The sequence below is a fragment of the Lissotriton helveticus genome, chromosome 5_1, assembly GCF_964261635.1.
Source record: "Lissotriton helveticus chromosome 5_1, aLisHel1.1, whole genome shotgun sequence".
In the NCBI taxonomy this organism is placed as follows: domain Eukaryota; kingdom Metazoa; phylum Chordata; class Amphibia; order Caudata; family Salamandridae; genus Lissotriton; species Lissotriton helveticus.
The window spans coordinates 1,613,879,292-1,613,900,213 of NC_136065.1; the positions used below are offsets into that span (position 1 = coordinate 1,613,879,292).

Sequence of the window (20,922 nt, forward strand, 5' to 3'; positions counted from 1 at the left end):
CCCATGATCCCGTAGGTCTTCTCAGGGAGTACTTAAAGGATCTGTTTCTGCTTTCCTGACAGACTATGGTATGGATTCCATATACCACAATAACTTCTATAACAACATGCTAGATATCTACATAAAAAAAGGTGTACATTGAATTTAAAACTCTACATTGGTACCTACATGTTGGTACTTAAAACACCCAAACAACACAACAACTCTATGCAGAACTACCCCACCTCTAATCACTTTAAATTATTATTTTCCTGTTGCATTGTGTTTTCCCAGTGGTACGCTCCCCGGTACGCTCCCCGGTGCGCGTACAGGGTGCTCCCCCCGCGAAAACCGAAAAAAAATAAAAACATTTTTTTACCCGAGGGACCCTTTTATGGCCCCCACATCAAACCTAGGGGGTCAGGGGGGTCTACCCTGCCCCCTTTTGTTTATTTCCCCCTTTGTTTTTACCACCTCTAGTGTCTCGATCCTACCGAGACACAAGATGGCGGCCACTCCGGACTGTTTCGAATGTTTACAGACACCCGAAAGCCAATCAGCTTTCCGTGCGCAAGTCGCGTGGCGCGCCCGGAGCGCTCCCCGGTGCGCGTACCGGGGCGCGCTTATAGATATATACATTTTTTTGAACCTAAATTACTCAAAATCCTCTGGAGCACATATCTTGAGACATAGCAAAGGCACATCGGGCTACCAGTCCCTACAATTTTGACAAGATTGGTGAAAATCCATTCAGCCGTTCGGGCTAAAAGTGTGACCGACCGCCCTTTGGAAATTAACATGGAGAAAACACGTTTTGGGACCCCCCTTTTATCTCGGCCCCCGCTTGACGAATCCCCCCCAAACTTTCAGGGAAGGAGCGGAGAGCCGCAAGGCAAAGTTGCTGAATAATTCAGGCTGATTCCTCAACCGGCGCCAAAGTTATTCCAAATAGAATATTGCAATTTCCCTATGGAAATCAATCCTAACTATAACTACCTACTGGCGACCACCAGTAGGTAATATATATATATATATATATATATATATATATATATATATATATATATATATTCACTGAAAAAACCATAGGTTTCCCACCAGTTATAGTTAGGAATTAGCATTTAAAAAACCTATTATATAAATATTTATTTTTCAGAAAGATACACATTCACTGGATGATGTCATCAGTGATGTCATTTGAGATGTCATCAGTGATGTCATGAGTGATGTCAGTGACCATGTCATGAGTGATGTAATATTTGACGTCATCAGCAGTGCATTGCACGCGCAAGTTATACTGAGTCCAACTAACTATAACGTGGGAATTTCAATGGTTTTATGCGAGTAAAATTTCCACCTAACTATAACTGGTGTGAAACCTATGGTTTTTTCAGTGAATTTATATATATGATTAAATCGAGACACTTTCACCATATAATCAGAATGAATGGGCTTTACCAGTTTGCCTTAAAGTAACTGCTGAAGCATTTGTAGATCAAAAGAAAGATATGTTCAATTTTTTTTGCATTTAAATTATATGCTAACTATTTGCAGAAGGGTTTAGGTATACTTTAATCAGTTTACTTCTAAGCACATTATGACTCTTGTTCTGCATCTATTTCATTTTAGGTTCCTCTCTCTTTGTGCAGCCAGAGCTGTTCAGTTGGCTACAGAAAGGCCACACGTAAGGGATTGGCCAGTTGCTGCTATGACTGTATACAATGTTCGGAGGTTGAGATCTCAAATCATACAGGTATGCCATTGTTCAATTCTCTGATGTAGGCTGTTGTGAACTAGTACGCATTGAGAAGGGCTGTTCCGTTCTTGATTGCCTGAGATAAAGATGACTCCTCCCGGTAGCAATACTTGCCACCTTGCTCTGAATAGTGTACCTGAACAATTAAGGGGCTGAATACGAGTTTGGCGGCGACATCACAAGATGTCAGTGGTGGCGGTCGGGAGAATTACTCAAAACCGACGTCATACCAACTGGTACATTGCAACATTACAGTGGGGCAGGCGGTGTTGTGGTGGTGCAGCCAAGGCTGCAGAATGCTTCAGGTCTAGGAGAGACCCTGAAGCCAATGCTGGCAGCCCTGCTGAACCACCAACAAATCAGGTGCACTGTTTCCATGCACCATGTTGTGAATGGCAAGCAGTGTGTGCACCAACATGAGTGGCATGGGAGGACAGCATGTGCCCCAGGCACAAATCACATGGGCATGCTTGACATGGGGCCCTTTTCTGTAGCCCTTTACCTGCCTTTCTGCTAATCTTTTTATGGCGGTTTCCCCATCATGAAATGGTCTGTGGAAAGGCAGGTTGTAGTTCCCATTGACAACTACTGTCCACACTGCCAACACGGGACCACAGATCTTGGAAGTGGCACCGGTCTTGCAGTCGTTCACCCATCCACATTGTAATCTAGCGTTCCGACCTCCAGGGTAGTGGACGATCAGACTACCACAAAATGACAGAGGTCGAAATTAGGCCCTAAGTTTTTCCTTCAGAGGGCATAGTTCTGAGGAAAGAAAACACAAAGGTTAAAAAAAAGATAAAGCTTGATAATGAAGCATTTAGCAAGACTCCAAACTCCCCCTGACACGATGAAGGTGAAAGTGCAATCAATAAGTCCATGCATAGAATCTAGAAGGTGTGTTAACTAATGAAACAAATGTGTTGCAGTACAGCTATTATTTGAAACTACCGTCTTATATATTCTGAAAACAAAAACTAACATCTGAATCTCAACAGCATATATAATTGGGTACCTCAAATCACGTCCTATGGACAGACCACCATCTTGGGATGGGGAGCTTCAGGCTTGTCCCTTTCCTGAAAATGATGGTGTTTGTTTGGCGCATCAACAAAAAAACAAAGGTTGACAGCCTTCACCCAACATTGTTTTTTGCAGTTCCGGTAATGTACATTGCTGTGCATACTTTCTGACAGGTGTGCACCCGTTACAACGCAAATTTTACAACGCATGCTTTTACAACGCAATTTTTACAACGCATGATCCATTACAACGAATACCATTACAACGCATTTTTTACAACGCATATACCTTTACAACGCATACTATTACAACGTAAGTATAGGTAAGTAGGGTTTTTGGGTAAAGGGGTATTTTTAGGGTTCAGGGCTAGGTATGGTTTTTTGGGTAAAGGGGTATTTTTAGGGTTCAGGGCTACGTTTGGGTTTTTGGGTAAAGGGGTATTTTTAGGGTTCAGGGCTAGGTTTGGGTTTTTGGGTAAAGGGGTATTTTTAGGGTTCAGGGCTAGGTTTGGGTTTTTGGGTAAAGGGGTATTTTTAGGGTTCAGGGTGTTTTAAAAATAATTAAATTAAATTAAAATTAAATAAAATTAAATTATGTTAAATTTAATAATTTACATTTAAAAAAAAATTATATACTTACCTATACCTACGTTGTAATGGTATGCATTGTAAAGGTATTTCCGTTGTAAAAAAATGCGTTGTAATGGTATTGGTTGTAATGGATCATGCGTGGTAAAAGTTGCGTTGTAAAAGCATGCGTTGTAATAGCATGCGTTGTAACGTCATACATCCCTCCTGACATATCAAGAAGTTAGTCAAACACCTTTCTAGCCAACATGTGAGGACTCTAGAGTAGACCAGATGGTGCAGACACTCAGGGCCCGATTCACAGAACTAATTTAAGACAAAATCCTAAACTTACTACCATTTTGGTATTCACAGAAGGCACTTACTCATTTTGGTATTCACAGAATGCACTTACTCATTTCGTTATTCACAGAAGTTAGTTGTCCTAACTTTAGGACTGTTAAAACCCTTCTGTGAATACCGAAAGTCTTAAAGTTAGAATTTTTCTCAATTTAGTAGTAGTAAAGTTAGGACTCCTAACTTTAGGACTCCTAAATGCCTTCTGTGAATACCGAAAGTCTTAAAATTAGGATTTTTCTCAATTTAGTAGTAGTAAAGTTAGGACTCCTAACTTTTGGACTCCTAAATGCCTTCTGTGAATACCGAAAGTCTTAAAATGTTTTTTTTCTCAGTTTAGTAGTAGTAAAGTTAGGACTCCTTACTTTAGAACTCCTAAATGCCTGCTGTGAATACTGAAAGTCTTAAAATTAGGATTTTTCTCAATTTAGTAGTAGTAAAGTTAGGACTTCTAACTTTTGGACTCCTAAATGCCTTCTGTGAATACCGAAAGTCTTAAAATTGTTTTTTTTTCTCAGTTTAGTAGTAGTAAAGTTAGGACTCCTTACTTTAGAACTTCTAAATGCCTGTTTTGAATATCGAAAGTCTTAAAATTAGGATTTTTCTCAATTTAGTAGTAGTAAAGTTAGGACTCCTAACTTTAGGACTCCTAAATGCCGTCTGTCAATACCGAAAGTATTTAAATTAGGATTTTTCTCAGTTTAGTAGTAGTAAAGTTGAGAAAAATTCAAATTTTAAGACTTTTGGTATTCACAGAAGTCATTTAGGAGTCCGAAAGTTAGGAGTCCTAACTTTACTACTACTAAATTGAGAAAAATCCTAATTTTAAGACTTTCGGTATTCACAGAAGGCATTTAGGAGTCCTAAAGTTAGGAGTCCTAACTTTACTACTACTAAATTGAGAAAAATCCTAACTTTAAGACTTTTGGTATTCACAGAAGGCATTTAGGAGTCCTAAAGTTAGGAGTCCTAACTTTACTACTACTAAATTGAGAAAAATCCTAACTTTAAGACTTTTGGTATTCACAGAAGGCATTTAATAGTCCTAAAGTTAGGACTCCTAACTTCTGTGAATACCGAAATGAGTAAGTGCATTCTGTGAATACCAAAATGAGTAAGTGCCTTCTGTGAATACCAAAATGGTAGTAAGTTTAGGATTTTGTCTTAAGTTAGTTCTGTGAATCGGGCCCTCAATCATTTGCAAGCGTGGTGTCCTTGTCCAACTGCACGACGATAAGCATTGCATAGTACAACCTTTCCTTTCCAGAATGCATATAGTCTCTGGTAAATTCTCTGTCTTGCTCTCAGCACAAATGTAAGAACCATGATCCAGTAGATACCGAAAAGAGGACAGAGGTGATAATGAAAATAAGAATATCATAAAATGATAGCATGTTTCTGGAGAGAAACAGGGATGAGGGGCGGATGAATAACACTGAATTAACCTAAGACCTGATGTCGAAAATGAGGAAGGATAATGTACATCAACAAAAGGGAACTTTAGGCTTTACCCATTAAATATATTCACAACACTTGTAATTAGAGCCACTTGTAGCAGCATTAATGGGCCTGGTCATTGAATCTAAAACCAGAAGATTGATTTCAAAGTGATCCAGATCAATGCAGGCAACCCAGTCAACTAGAGTTAAGGTTTGGAAAGCCTTTGACATTTTCCAAAATCCTTGCTGTCATGGGGCAGTATAACATAGCAAAAAATAAGTGTGGAGGGGTTTTCTACCAATAAGCCTACGATAGCTTTGCTCACAAATGTACAGATTGCCTTGCAAGCCTTCTTGACTCTGGGAAGCTGTGAAATCTCAAATAAATCAAAGGTCTGTGTGCAGCAGGTATAGAATGGTTCCTAAAAAAGGAAGAGGACGGCAAGCCAGTAGTGGCAATCTGCTTCCTCGTCACTTCCTCACTGGCCACTTTCTTGGCAGCACTTCAATTTGGGGCCATTTTTAACCTTTGTCTGTTGGCACTTAGCTGAACAAGCGGAAGAGAGGACGACTCATGTGTTGTGGTCATGTCATTTTGTGCCGTCATCTTTCAGTACTGTGGGTGATGTCTTTCATGCCCCTATAAGCAAATAAGTAAGAAAGACATTTAGGAGCCAATTACAATGTCGGCAGAAAGCCTCCACCCAACAGTCAGAATTTCTTCCACGGCATCGGAAACCTTCCAACTAACCAATTACAATGTTTGCGGTTTTAACGTAAACCGTGTGGTCATTCCAAAACGGTACTACCGCCCGACTCCCGGATTATCCATGTGGTCGGAATCGCTTTGTACACCCCTATGGACAGCGTTTATGTCCTCTGGATTGGTTTCTAACATCCTTTCAGTGCCGGCCTTTCTGACCTAAAAAAGCTGTCAGAAAATGCCTTTTGGGGCTGATAGCAGAGCCCACTTAATCCTGCGGCCTCCGGTTGGGGGCCAAGGGGGTACCTATGGGAACACCCTGTAAAACCCTGCACTGTCTACACGCACAGTGTGGTGCCCATGATAGGGTGCAGGGTTTTCTGCACACGGCCTATTTCCCCATATGAGCCTGTGTTACGGCCGGTTGTTGGGCTTTACACAGGCTCCCATAGGGAACAATGGGAATCTGACCAAACAGTGTTCACTCGCATTGGGCAGGCGGAATTGCTACCCATGAGTCAGTCCGTCCTGATTTCCAGACTGTGTTGGGAGTAGGCTTTCCACCCAACATCTTTATCGCTCCTTAGAGAAATGTTGTATTTTTGCCATTCTAAATATTAATAGAATAGAAAATATAATTGTTTGTGGGTACTTAGTATCCTAAATAATTAACAACAATAGTGTATCCTTTCCAAGGTCAAACCACACCACCATTAACAGAATAACAGGATAGCAACATACAGATGCAACTGTTTGCTTTAGGTGCATCTAATGGGAGACACCTGTAGCAAGCACTGAACTGCAGGTATCGGGATCCAGGGAAAAATGGAATAAACCTTAACAAATGAATGCTGGTGTGTGCCTATGGCAGGCAGGGGCCCAGAGGAAAATGTAATCAGCTTTTTTTTAAACTGCTGGTGCAGTCAGGTCCATCTCATTAAAGATCTTAACTAATGTGCTCTTTCTATAAGCATCTGGCTCCCACCACCCCTGTGCAGGATGCTAAACATGCCTCTGTACACTCATTGTAATATGTGGACCAGCGTTTAACTGGTAATAGATTTTTGGTGTTATCTGAATTAGAGGACAATGACTGACAGAGTGGAGGTGAGCAAGATTGTACTGTTGTTGTAGGCTCCCCAGTTTCTTGCAATAGCGGACAGTGTGCCCTCTTGTTGTAAAATTACTCTCCCTCCACTGGAAACGTCGGGCAGTCTAGGCCCGCTCATCGGACATGAGAACTTGATCATTGAGTCTTGCAACCAAACCTCTGTATTCAGTCTAACGGAAGGGGAAATCCAGTCCCTTGTTGATATTTCTCAAGCCTCTGCAGCCTGCAGTATAGATCAAGTAATAAAACATCCTCAAAATTCTAATGCAAAGCTCAGACTGTTATGCTGTAATATTTCTTGGTTGGCTTCCAAGCTATTGGTTGAGGACTGGTATGCTCTTATTAACAGAAATTATTGAATCCTCTTGCAGGTTACCTGGGCCCTGGATGAAGTGTTTATTGATGGGTATACATGTTTTAATCTTCCATCATCCTCACGTCGGGCTGAGGGAAGATTGGTAACTTGGTTTAAAGTTGATATTAGCCAAAAAACAATGAAGATATAGCCAGAGGGTAAAAATATGCAAGACTTTGACTTGAGTTGGGGCTCTACATTTAGTACAGTCCTGATTAACTTCTACAATAATGATTTTTCCACCAGGGATAACCAGAACTTCCACTGGCTATTTTCTTTTGTGGAAAAATGAGCAGATAGGAATATTTACCTTGGTGTATGATTCAATTTAATAATAGATGGAGAAATTAATGCAAAATTGGGTACTGTGCCTACTTTAGCATTCAATAACTTCTACCCAGATTTATCCAAGTTCAATTGAGAAGATAATATGGATACCAGGGGAAGAACCCTATACACCTACCTGGTACCATATGATCTAGAGAGAGGTGCCACTAATCTTGAGACATCTACCATCCCAACATTTAATGGGAAGGGGGCTAGGCTCTGCAATTGATTACTTTTTTGTCTATAAAAGCATGAATTTTCTAACATCGGAAGTGGAAGTTTTACCCACTATATGCAGGGAACATAACCCAAAAACACACTCCATGAATGTTCCTCGCAAACAAGCCCAAGTGTAATGTCAGGTTGAAGCAGCAAATAACTACAAAAAATGATGAGCGAAGATGAGTTCGGCATTCTGTAAATAGGAAGTCCATAATGAGTAAAATTACAGAAGGGTGTGGGGGATTGATCATCTCGTGTACATTAGAGGAATTTGGACCAAATCCAATGATGAGAAGCTTTGCTGAATGTTATGTTGTGTTTTAGAGTTTTCGTTATGGCTCAACCACTCGGCCCCAAAGGGACATGTCAGTGGTGAGACCAGCAGGTAGGCGAGAAGGCATCTGATTAGAACAACCAACTTTTGAGGTGTTTTTAAAGCCAGTGACCCTGGAGCATGCGCGGACAAAGAAAGGGTGCCTAATCCAGTGGTACGGGGCAAGCTGGAAGAAAGCCAGTCCACCAAATTTAGACATTTAAATTCACTCAGGACATAAAAGAGGTTGTTTTGGGTTCTTAGAGTCCTGTGAGGGTAGTATAGAGTGAGTCTGTCCTGTGTATGTTTTGGGCCTAAGCCTGACAAATTGATGTAGGTCAGGGAGAGCAATATGAACAGTGATCTCTTTCTAATGGGGAGCCAATGAAGGGCTCCAAGCATGGGGCCTGATTGTGCTCCAGGAGGCAAGTTGTTGACAAGGCAGGCAGCAGTATTGTGAGCCACCTGCATTTTGGATAAGGGATTCATTTGATGTGAGGATCAGGGTGTTACCATAATCCATGCATCTAATGAATAATGCCTCGGTGAGTGTATTCCAGGAACTTGACGGGAGGTACAAAAAGACTTTCCCAAGTAGGCGCAGTATGCCGAAGCAAGTGCCACAGGAGGAGTTGATCTGGTCCTGCATGGACAGTTTGTCATCTAATAATATACCCATATTCCTGGCAGTTCTACTAGGCAAAAGTGATGAGTAACACTCAGCTGGCCACCAGTCATCCATCCAGTAGAGCTGAGCTCTACCAAAAAGAAGGATCTACAGTTTCAGTAGGACAACAGCTTGGTGGGATTTCCTGTATCGGGATAGCCTGATTGTATCTACTACAACTAATAGGGCCATTTCAGTGCTGTGGGCAGGTCTGAAGCCCGATTGAGAGGCGTCCTTCAAACTGTGGTTCTTCAAACAAGAGGAGAGCTGTTTGCTAATGTAGGGCTCCAGAACTTTACCCAGCTGAGAGAGAAGAGGTATGGGCGATAGTTAGCTGGTTTCTTGGGGTCTGCATTCAGCTTTTTCAGGATAGGTGTGACATGTGCTGCTTTCCATATGCAAGAAATGGTAGCTAGGTTCAGAGACAAAGTGCACAATAATGTGATGGGGCAAGAAGAGGGGATAGGGTTGAAATGATATGCTGAGGACAGCGATCAGAAGGGACACTGGATTTGACAGTAGCTAGTAAGTCAAATATCTGAGATTGGGAGATAGGCTTGAACTTTTCAAGTGTTAGCAAACCAAAGTTTTGTTGTGAATCAATACTGCCAGGATGGGCTAAGGGACTAACCATTGGGGTAAATCTGTGAGAAATGTTGTATATTGTAGTCTGGAAATGGCTAGCTATAGCATTGCAAAGTGTCTGGGAGGCGGAAATTACTGAGGAGCAAGCTTGGGATTTGGTAAAGTCATTTAGGACTTTAAGCAGTTTCTTCAAGGAGCTTCCTGCTTGAGATATCTTGTTGACAATATAATGCCTACTTGAAGACAAAGTGAGTATTCATATTGGCCCTGATAGGAGGATCGATCATTTTAGTAGAATTTACAGTTCTAAAATGCCTAGTCAAGAGAGTGGAATTGTCGATTCCACGTTACCTTTGAACATCCAATTCTCGCCAGATGAGGTCATCAAGGCCATTCTTAATAGTCATTCCAAAAAGGCATCTGGGCCAGATGGGATCCCTATGGACATCTTTAAAGAGAAACAGGCTTGTGGTCCCGCTGCTCACTAATGATATAAACTCTGCCTGTAAGGTTGGTGTCCCTTCTTTCAGGTACAAGCCATTAATTGTGCCAGTTTTTAAAAAGGGCAATGCACAGGACCCCAAATATTATCATCCAATTTAGTCACGTGGCTCTGCCACCAAATTAATTGGGTGAATCATACTGGAATTCTTACTTCTTTGGTCTGCAGGGAAGAACATTTCTCTCCACTTCAGTATGGCTTTAGAAAGGGCCTTGGCACTATCGAGCAATGTTTGAACCTTTGCCTCCTTGAGTCCAAATATAAGTTTGCCAGGATTAGCTTGCTCCAGTTGGAATTCATGAACAAGTTATTATGGATATTGATGGCATTGTCGACAAAAATGAACTATCGTCCTTATTAATAGAATCCCCCATCCTGAACTCCACATCTATCTCGACACGCAAGTATGTAGGCAGGCAGGCTGTACAAACTAGGCCTGGGATTACAGAGTGACAGTTCACAGGTGGGATGGTGTCTAGCTGTCCAGCAAACATGCAGGTGGGAAACTCTTGATCAATCCCACAGATAGACACAATGACATCACAATGGTCCCCAATAAAGCACACATATCCATAGGGGGTACGTGCACTTCGAAAAACACCAGAAACTTAGATACCACATGAGTTAGGAACACGTAGCCAATCAGGACCTAGTGCACCTAGTGACCATGTGCTCCCCATGCTGGACATCTGGATACAATCAGCACTGGCCCCACTGTATCCACGCAAGGTTGAGACCTATCTATAGTAATGTTTGCCCAATAATTTATGACTCTAAGGCAGCAACCAACATTCCACACCTTATATGGGATACCAGATGTGTTTATGGATTGATGAGAAGATGTATAAAAGACTATAGCGAACCCAATGTCAATTTTGAGACCGTCCTCACACCTTGAGCTTGTAACTGTTGTCCTGGCTGCATTGTTTCATTAAACTAAACTATTCCTGTTTTGTCGAACGCCTCTTGACTTCTGTTTTTACTAAGGTATGTGAATCCAACCAACAGACGTAACCAGTACCTTTGACTGTAAGTGCAGGTTCAAGTTCTGGAATATTTTAATCTCCTTGGGACATCTTTACTTTGATTTATTTGCATCCGTTAGGCATGGTAAGGATGCAGAGTGTTCATCTTTCTTTCCAGTAAATCAGGGAGTTTGACAGGGGTATGTTTTGGCACCTATTTTATTTTTGCTTTACATACACAACAGGTTAGTGAATGTGGCTAATGAAACACCCATACCGCACACCCACATGTAGATAATGCAGAGCTACTTGCAACGTAGGGCAATGGTTTAAAGACACTGATTTCCACTTTATTGTATTATGAAAAAGATAAATCTCAAAACCAATTTCTCAAAGACTTCTGTCATGGTCTGTGGCCCAAATAACACAAAAACATTCTGTGTAAATATTGGGGGAAGGGTAATTGAGAGAGTGGGCCAATTCCTGTACCTTGGTCTACTGTCAGATAGTGCTCGCACCTGAGCACATTGTGTTGGGAATAGGAAAAATCATTGTTTGCAAGCAGTTGGCTCAATTTTCTCTCATCTCATCGATAGAGAAAAAGCCCATAGCCCCCATACTAGAGATCTATAGGAGGAAGTGTCCCCCCGTTTTGACTTATGGCTCTGGGACATGAGGCTACAGGGATGTGGACATTAATCAAACTGAATAAAATAGAGTGTGCCGGCCCCCTGTTGTTGTGGTGTTCGATCTGGCAGGACGAGGAGGCTGGCCTAAACCGGGCAATCATTCCTGAATGTCTTGTCTCCTCATATGGCTCTAGGATCCATTGGCTTGGATATTTTAGGGAGACAACTTGTGCTCTAAGCTGTTCACAGTTTTTTGAGAACCCATCGACTATCTGAAAGAAGGAAAAGGGAATGTTTTGTGTCCCAGAGAAGGGAATTGAGGGAGGGTAGGGAACTAGTAAAGTCCATTGTTAGAGAATACTGTCTTCTATAGACTATTCAGGGAACTGTTCCCTATTTGTGACTGGTCCCATGTACCTGGTAGTGAATTTTGTTGAACTGATTTAGGCTAGGTTATATTAGGTGGCTGCTGTGATTTCCACAAGGACAGTTTGATTCCTCTGATTAATACACATGCCTGTGTGAATAGACATCTCCTCCCATCTATCTGCATTTTGACTTATTTTGTAAATATTATCTCCCACTCACCAAAAAGTTTATAGTTCCTGTGTTTTAGAAATTTACGGTTAGAATGTGTAGAGTGGCACTGTTTTTCTTGCAACAATCAGACTCTCCCATTGTTTGCCACACAGTAGGCTCTTTTAAAAAAATGTGCACTACAATTGCGTCCCTCTATGATGTTTTAATGATGAGACTTTATAGCTTTATAACAGCATGTTGTCAGATGACATTGTGTGTCTGTGTGTTTTTACATCACTGATATCTGTCATTTTGGTTTTAAATATTTATGAACTCTAATTCATATTGTGATGCGCTATTTACAATCTGTTTTTAGGAGATCAAATAAAGAATTTGAATCAAATTGAATTGAACTGATGGTGTGCGCCTATGGCAAGCTGGGGTTCCACAGAAAAATTAAATAAACCTTTAAAAAGTGAATGCTCATGTGCGCCTATTGCAGGGAGGGGGTCCAGAGCAAAATGGGTAATAACAGTCCTTAAAAATGAATGCTGGTGTGTGGCAGGCACTATGTCAGGCAGGGGTGGAGGGAAAATATCACCAAAACACAAATATGGACTGAAGTGTCTAAATATCTACACCGTGCCAGCCAATTGTCTCTAGAAAATGTAATACGTATTCCTTAAAATCACAATACAGAAACATTCTTATTAAAATCAACAATGCTTCAACATTGTTAAAAAGAGCATAAAAAACCACATACATCATATTTAGAATACACGTAATCACTAAAGAATAACATATATTCATTAATGAACGCTCATTACACAGAAAGCAAAGCAGAAGAGTACATTAGACAATTGTATCATGTCATTGAAAATACACCAGTCTGTAACAAATCATTTGTTTAGTCAGAATATTTTTCATGTTTGGTTCTCGTATACTAACAAATGTCTCAGCTAAACAAAGGAGGGAGAACAAACCACTGGAGTGAACAAATGAGCGGGGGTCCCTTTTGAAGATCAGTGAGAAAGGCCCTGACAGTGTTGCCAGTAAGGGGCGGAGCTGAGACCCATAGAGGAGATGTTACTAGTGACTCCTCAATGATGCCGTTCCCAAAATGCTGTGCAGGAGGGTTGGGATGGGTTGGAGAGGTTCTGGGATTGGTCAGGGGTTCCTGGTTTCTGGAACCTTCCACTACTCTTTAAAAACAGTTGCACAAGGGGGAAACTCTCCCTTGCTTGGTGATTTACCTGCACTTTGCTGCTGTAACCTGGGGCTGCCATGGAGTACTGAAAGGAGTACCACCCCCTGATGCCCAGAAAGGACTAAGGAATTTGCCCAGTTGACCCCAGAACTAGTGGGTCTCTCCAAGGGCCAGTGAGGCTGGCATCCTTACACTGCATGAGGACCAGTTGGGGTAAAGCGCTGGACTTCTGTTCCCAGGCACAGAGGCCAGGAGAATCAGCTCTCTGAGAATTGTACCACGTTGGAGGTGAGGAGGCCTCCTGCAACTGCCCCGGGTGGCTAGATCTCACCACCAGTACTAAAGTGAGCTCCTGTTCATTAAAATTGGCCATTCCTTACCCTACTCCCAGGATGGGTCAAGGCCCAGCAGTTGGCTCAAGATAAAATTATCAAATTTTTGCAAGAAGGGGGTGTGCATGCTGCCTCCTCCCCAGACTCCGGACTCTCCACTGGTCCGGGGACCCAATCCCCCAGGTGTTTCAGGAAAAATAGGGTCTGGGACTCCTTCCCTTCCCTGCCCCCAAATCTAAAGAGGATGAGAGAGTGCCATCACAAGCCCCCAATGGGAGTGGCCATGCACCCACTCCCTGTGCCCATTACTGGGGTGAGAGGGGCAGACACAGCAGAAACCAGCACCGTTCCTGGAGATAGAAGCTGCCGGCTCCTGCAGTCGCACTTGGAGGTGTGGGCAGCACAGGAGTCGATGAAGGAGCAATGCCTGGGCCACCTCGACTGCCCCAACAAATGGAGGCATGGGGGCACCCAGGTGGGACTGCGCACCTCCCAAAAAAACTAAAACAAACACAAAAGAAAGCTTTGCGGCTCTGACAGCGCAATGGGAGAACTGCTTTTAAAATATTCACATCTATGGAGCTCTGTATGGTTAGAAACTGACAGAACCTTTCTCGCTGCTTGTGATGGTCTCAGGATGGCGGCTCTATCCTGAGACTATCAGACAGATGGTTCAGGAATTTCTTGACTCCTTTCCCTGGTTCCAAGATGTCTGGAGTCACGAAGCTTAGTGTGAATTTCTTTGTGTGTGTGTGCTGAAGCAGATCCTTTGAAGTGTAAGTTCGGCTGTGCATAGCTCCACCCATCCCATCCAGTCAGGATGGCTCATCCTCCCAATACTGAGTCCGGCCTTGTGATACTGTGTTTGAGGCAAAGCCAACTGCCAATTTTACCTAGTCATTTCACCCGGGGACACAGGTTGCTGGCACCAATGAATAAGATGAGAAAAGTGTAATTTTCAGAATTGCAACTTACAATATAAGTTTGCTATTAAAGAGGGTTTTAGATTGCAAGACCAAACATAACATTTCTAACTGTTCCAAAACAAAATGTATTACTTATGAAATGTAATAAATTAATCCAATTTTTCCTATGGCCTATAGGCCTTCCAGCAATGAAAATCTAAATAGAGAGTTTTCACTGATAGGATATACACTGCACCAGGTGCGGCTCACCTACAAGGGCTCCAGGGCTACACCCTCCTGGATTTCTGGGCCATTTTAATTTCTAGTATACAAAGAGTGAATAATAAATAACTATTATTGTGCACTATAAATTATATTTTAGGAAGGAACTCATACAGAAAGCAAAGATGGAAAAACTGCTTAGTGTTTTGGGAGGTTGTTTGCATGATCTTTTCTATTCAAAGCCCTCTCGCCTCTCCTGCTTTAAAAAAAAAAACGTGTATGCAGACCCACAGTTTTCCTGATTCCTACAAAAATATGCTCGAGTAAAAATATGTCAGATTTCTTTTATGTGTACAGATGGGGATGTGACTGTAATATAGCACAGTACTGATAATCTAATTTGCGTACGTTTACATAATGACACATTTTTGCGGTAGGGTGAATGATGGAGAGTCCTAATGATCGCAAAACACCTTTATTATATTTGGACTGTTGTCTGTTCTGTGGGGGGCGGTGGTCTTCAGGTGTATGCAGGGGAATGTACCTTCTGAATTCCATTGTAAATGGGTCAGAAAATGCACTGATGATTGCTGGAACATGTTTGTCAGTGGTCTTGTTGCATTTTAAGTTGGCACACATTTGCATAATATGATTATATTATATATGTAGTTCATGTAAGGTATAAGGGGGGCATTGTTCAGGGAATTTGAAGCTGCAGGGCCACCGTTTACCTGCGCTGGATGTTGCCGCTTGACTTGGGGGACCACAGAGAACTGCTGTAAGTCTCCCCCGCCGCCGCTAGAACCATCACGTGGCCGCCGAGGGGGGAGACTACAGCCCCCAGGTCTCCCTGCTGCAGCGTCAGTCCGCCCACTTTCACCCATTTCCGCGCCCGGAGGCGCTCAAAGGCGAGGCTTTCCTTCAGTGGAGCGGGGGCATTGCTCAGGGAATTTGAAGCTGCAGGGCCACCGTTTACCTGCGCTGGATGTTGCCGCTTGACTAGGGGGACCACAGAGACCTGCTGTAAGTCTCCCCCACCGCCGCTAGAACCATCATGTGGCCGCCGAGGGGGGAGACTACAGACCCCAGGTCTCCCTGCTGCAGCGTCACCCTGCCTACTTCCGCCCATTTCCGCGCCCCGAGGTGCTCAAAGGCCAGGCTTTCCTCCCGCGTCGCGGGACGCGCGCGGGCGACGCTGGGCTAAGCCCGGGCAAAGGGCGGGCCGTCAAGGTACTGTTGGTATTAGTTCCCTAATAATGGGTACGAAGACACCAGACGGACTGAAACAAAATGGGGGGGGCGCTACCTTGGACTCATATCTAGTAAATGTTACCAGCCTGATAAATGAGGAGATCGAACGGACTGAGAGACTCCTCTCAATAGATCCGGCCCAAACTACTGTAGCTATTGTACATGACGTTCCTGAGGGTGCTGCTTTTCAGCAACAAATGCTAACACCTGGGATCCCTCGAGATTTAATAGATCTAGCCCAGATGCCCAGTCCTCCATCAAGCTGTCAAGACCAGCCCCAAAATGTATATACAACAGGTTCTATCGATGAAGTTATAGCTTCTAATCACCCAACACCTGCGCAGAATACTAGGAGATGTACTAGAACTGGGGGCCAGGCACAATCTACTAAAGTGAAACAACAGAGGGTGGTAAGGAATCTGAGATCTAAGGCTAAATCTACCAAATTACCCCCTAATAATCAGCCATCTTTGGAGGATTTGCCCTACTTACTCTGGGAATCAATTAAAGAAAAATTGGATCTAAGCTTGGGTTTAATTCTCACCAGGCTTACTTCTATCGAAGAAAGGGTTACGGTTCTACAACAAAATAGTGGCCTAGCATGCCCAAATAATCTTACTATAAACCCAGCCCCACTACCCCAGGAGGATCACAGTATGATTGATTCGCCCATGGGGCAGAATGCCCAGGAGTCCCTACCAAAGGCTATAGACCACCAACCGGTCACCTCGAATATTGTATTAATCCAGGATGTAGCTACAAATAATGCTCCTCAAAATTGTAACAATATACAAGTAAATCTAGAGAAAGTTGGCCCCTCACCAAATTCTCAAGCACTCACACTAAATGGGCATATATCCCACCAAGCGAGAGAATCTTTCCAGTTTATACCAGAGGCTGTACCGTTAGTTTTAGTCCTGGCTAACGTCCCTAAACTGGGTCCAGGGCAAGTTGAATCTTCTGTTACTCTAATTGATAAAGCGCTACATTGGCTGGTTAATAATATGAAGATATCTGGGAGTGGAGGTCAGCAACTTGCCAGGGAAATTATTATGGCTAGAAGGGTCTCTTGGGTGGGTCACCACAAGAAAAGATTTGGGGGTGACTGTGTAGCCATTAACTTCTCTAACCCTGGTGTATACCAAATGTCCTGGCAAACTAACTACCCCCCAAGCAGAGGAGCTCCGTGATTATACCACTAACCCTAGAATTCTTATATGACAGGATATGGTGTATGAGGGAAAATAAGAGTATTAGGTCAAATTGTCTGTCAGTATGTCCACCAGGTGGGAGGGGGACTCCAGGTCTATTAGATGGCTTCGGCTTGAGAAACCGTTTTGGAGCCCTAACCAACATGGAGGAATGCGACTGACTTCAGGCTGAGACTGATGACGTTTTGGGGGGGGGGGTTCCATATAATATCCAAGTATGTGAGCATCAAGCACAAGAATGTATGGCTTTGGATCAGGTTAATATCCAGTGTACTGCCAACTTATCTAATGAAGTGACTATTGAGAAAAACATCCACGATCCTAACATCTTTCTATTGCCTCACTCAATCTCCACCTTAGATCCTGGTGCTGGGAGTAGGATTTTAGTCCTCACTTCTGATATCACCGTACCCCCCACTCCTATTGTCCCACGGTTGATATCAGATAGTGTGATTGCGACCCCACCAGACATAACAAGATTAAATAATACAATGGCATCCCTTACGTCGATAGAGAATTTGTCAATATTATCATGGAATATTGCGGGGATTGGTAATACACTTTTACCCCTTGATTGGTGCACATTTATAGACCACTATGACATATGTCTTTTTCAAGAGACTTGGGCAGTGTCCCCTGTTTTCCGGGTGGGCTTTCAAAATTTCTATATTCCAGCAATTAAAAAACCCAAAGGTCGTCCCGTAGGAGGATTGGTGGTATGGATACGTCAGAATTTATGTTGCAAAATTCAGCAAATATGGTCCCCAAACAATGATATCATGATGGTTAAATTAGGATGGAGTAATAACTATTGGATGGCCATTTTTAATGTTTATGCTCGAGGGGTAAATCGGGGACACAGTTCTGAAGTTATATCGTCCCTTGATTCCCAGTTAGAAGATCTCCCACACCAAATAGCTACTATTGTGGCCGGAGATTTTAACACTACTTTTGAACCGCTTGGCCAAGAAGACCAGGAATTATCGGCTGATCAAGACATTAGCTGGGGCATCCCTAAACTTGAAATTCCTGTTGTTAAAAAGTGGACAGCAGTTGCCATCCAGCTAAAAGCTATGTGTCTAGAAAGAGGCCTTAGAGCGGCAAATGGGCGATCCCCCTCAGATCAGTGGGGAGGAAATACATTTGATAACGGGCGTAATAGTGGCTGTATTGACTACCTGTTGGTTGATCTAAGGATATGGCATAGCTTAGTTGATATGGCTATCTTACCTAGATTGGAAAGTGACCATAACCCTCTTTGTTCATCCTTCTCACTACAAAAAGGGGTTAGAAAGGACCCGCCACAGGGTGGGGTTGTGACACTTGACATTGTCGCTTCAAACGATATGCGTCATGTCAAGTGGAACAAATTTATTGAAAATCCTGAGGAATTGGCAGCACTTAAAGTAAAGGTGATGTATGAACTGAACTACTTAGCTAATCAAACTAAAGGTTCAAACTTTTCTCTAATTGTGGTAGAAGTTCACTCCCGTCTTTTTTCCAGCCTTAGAAGTTTTTTAATAAAAGGAACAAAAAAAAGAGGAATCAGGGTACAATATCTACTGAGGCTAGGTGGTACAACGAGGATTGCAGATTAGCACGCCATCATTTGAGTGTAGAATTAAGATCAAAAAATCCCGCCAAGGTAAGAGAGGCGAGGGATTCATATAGGCGCACACAGAAGATGGCAAAAAAAGAGTATGATGAAGAATGTTGGAGAGATTTGAAGCATGCCTGTGACGCTAAAGATTTTAAAAAAATTGGAAAATTGTTAAATGGGATAGAGGAGGACAGCCAGAGCCCCCCCAAAATAACGTAGCAGAATCTCAGTGGATAGATTTTTTTAAGCCACAGTATGCCTGCAATCTAGCAGGAGACGACCACCATACACCCCCGCATATTTTCTATAAGAATGAGGTGTTCACTGAAAAAGACGTCAGTCTAGTATTAGACTGTGTCTCAAGTGGTAGAGCCCCAGGTATGGATGGCATTCCTGCAGACGTCTTCTTAAGTGACAGACAGACCTGGTGATAGTATTTTGCACTTTTGGCCAATGCAGTGGCTAAGGGTGCCCCCTTTCCATTTTCTTGGAAGGGAGTAGAAATAATTCCTCTATTTAAAAAGGGTGACAAATCACTTCCCAGTAACTACAGGCCTATTAGCCTAATAGATTGTGCACAAAAGTTAGTAGGTCGACTGGTCCAAAATAAAGTACAGCTCTGGATAGAGGAATTTAACATACTATCCCCATTTCAAGCGGGGTTTTGTCCCTGTACCAGCTCTGTAAACCAGGTCTTCCGCTTTATCACAATCCATTGGAGAAATGTGGTTTTAACAAGAGGCACTCTCTATGCAGTGTTTGTTGACTTAAAGTCGGCTTTCGACTTGGTCCCCCGCATCAAACTCTGGAGAGTCCTTGGTGAATTGGGGATGGCACCTGAGTTATTAACATTCCTCATTCGCTTGCATGAGAACAACTTTGCGAGGATCAGATGGCGGCACAGGATGAGGTCACGGATTCATTTTCTGTCGAACGTGGTGTTCGTCAGGAATGTGTCTTGGCTCCCACCCTGTTTTCCTTATACATCAATGGAATTGTCGACCATCTTTCCAGATCGCCCACTGATGCCCCAGTCCTTGCTGGGGCCCGCATACCTGTTCTCATGTTTGCGGACGATACCGTGATCATCTACCGGACCCCAAGTGGCCTCCAGAAGGCTGTTAATGCATTTACGGAATTCTGCTCCATTCATGGGCTTGAAGTAAACACTACAAAAACAAAGTTTATGTCCTTTAACCATAATAAACCATTTAAAGGTAAAATCCACTTGAATAATATTCCCTTAGAACAGGTGGATGCTTTCACCTACCTAGGTATCTTGCTACAGAACAGCATGGGGTGGAAAAGCCACAAAGATTCAGCCATTTTAAAATATCATCAGCTAGCAGGTGTATTAAACTCTAAATATAAATCCTCCTTCACTAAACCAATAACACCAGCTTTGGAAATATACAATATGAAAGTGATTAGCTCTGCCCTTTATGGGGCGGAGCTCTGGGGATTCAGCAATTTAAGTCACCTCCAAAAATCTGAAAACAAATTCCTACGTGGCTTAGTTGGGGTTCCCCCAAAGCACCCCAATGGTTCCCCTCCGCCTAGACTTAGGTAGGATAAATGGGATGGATATGGCAAGATTACGCCCACTGTTGTATTGAAGGCAAATCTGGACCACTCCAGAACTTGTACACTATGCCCAGGGTTTGAAGGACGTGATTTCTGTAGATCGTTTTCATAAAATTCAGTGGCTAAAAGAATTAAGGTCTCTCTTGGTAAAGCTGGATTTAAGCCTTTTATGGGAGGAACCAGCAACTGCAATGTTTCCCTCAAAGCGTCAGTTGAAAGATAGATATCGGGACATGGTACTATCCTCCTCCCAGCTGGGAGGTAAGAATACCAACTTGACAGGCCGCTTTTTGGTCCATATGTCATGGCCATCCTATGAAGCATATTGGGACGTAATAGAGAGTCATATGGATCGAAAACTGTACTTTCAGTTTAGAACAGAAACTTTGCCTATAAAAGCTTTCACCTATAAATGGGCTCCTGTATCAGAAGACAAATGTCATAATTGTACGGACATGGTGGAAAGTACAGCCCATTTTTTATTTGTATGTCCCCTTTATTCAGCCCCACGATCCAAATGGTTGAGACCTGTTTGTTCTTCTCTGGGTACTCAGAGGAGCCCAGAAGCTTTGAGGATACTTGAATCAGATTG

The 20,922-nt window shown here is 42.8% G+C and overlaps 1 protein-coding gene across 1 annotated transcript in view; it reads left to right on the forward strand.

Annotated features, from left to right (window-relative positions):
• LOC144752731 (vomeronasal type-2 receptor 26-like) overlaps positions 1 to 20,922 on the forward strand; it is a 146,657-nt gene that overhangs the window by 102,945 nt on the left and 22,790 nt on the right. Inside the window, exon 2 of the mRNA XM_078640590.1 lies at positions 1,609 to 1,732. Coding sequence (XP_078496716.1) covers positions 1,609 to 1,732 — 124 coding nt within the window. The remainder of the gene's footprint in view (positions 1 to 1,608; positions 1,733 to 20,922) is intronic.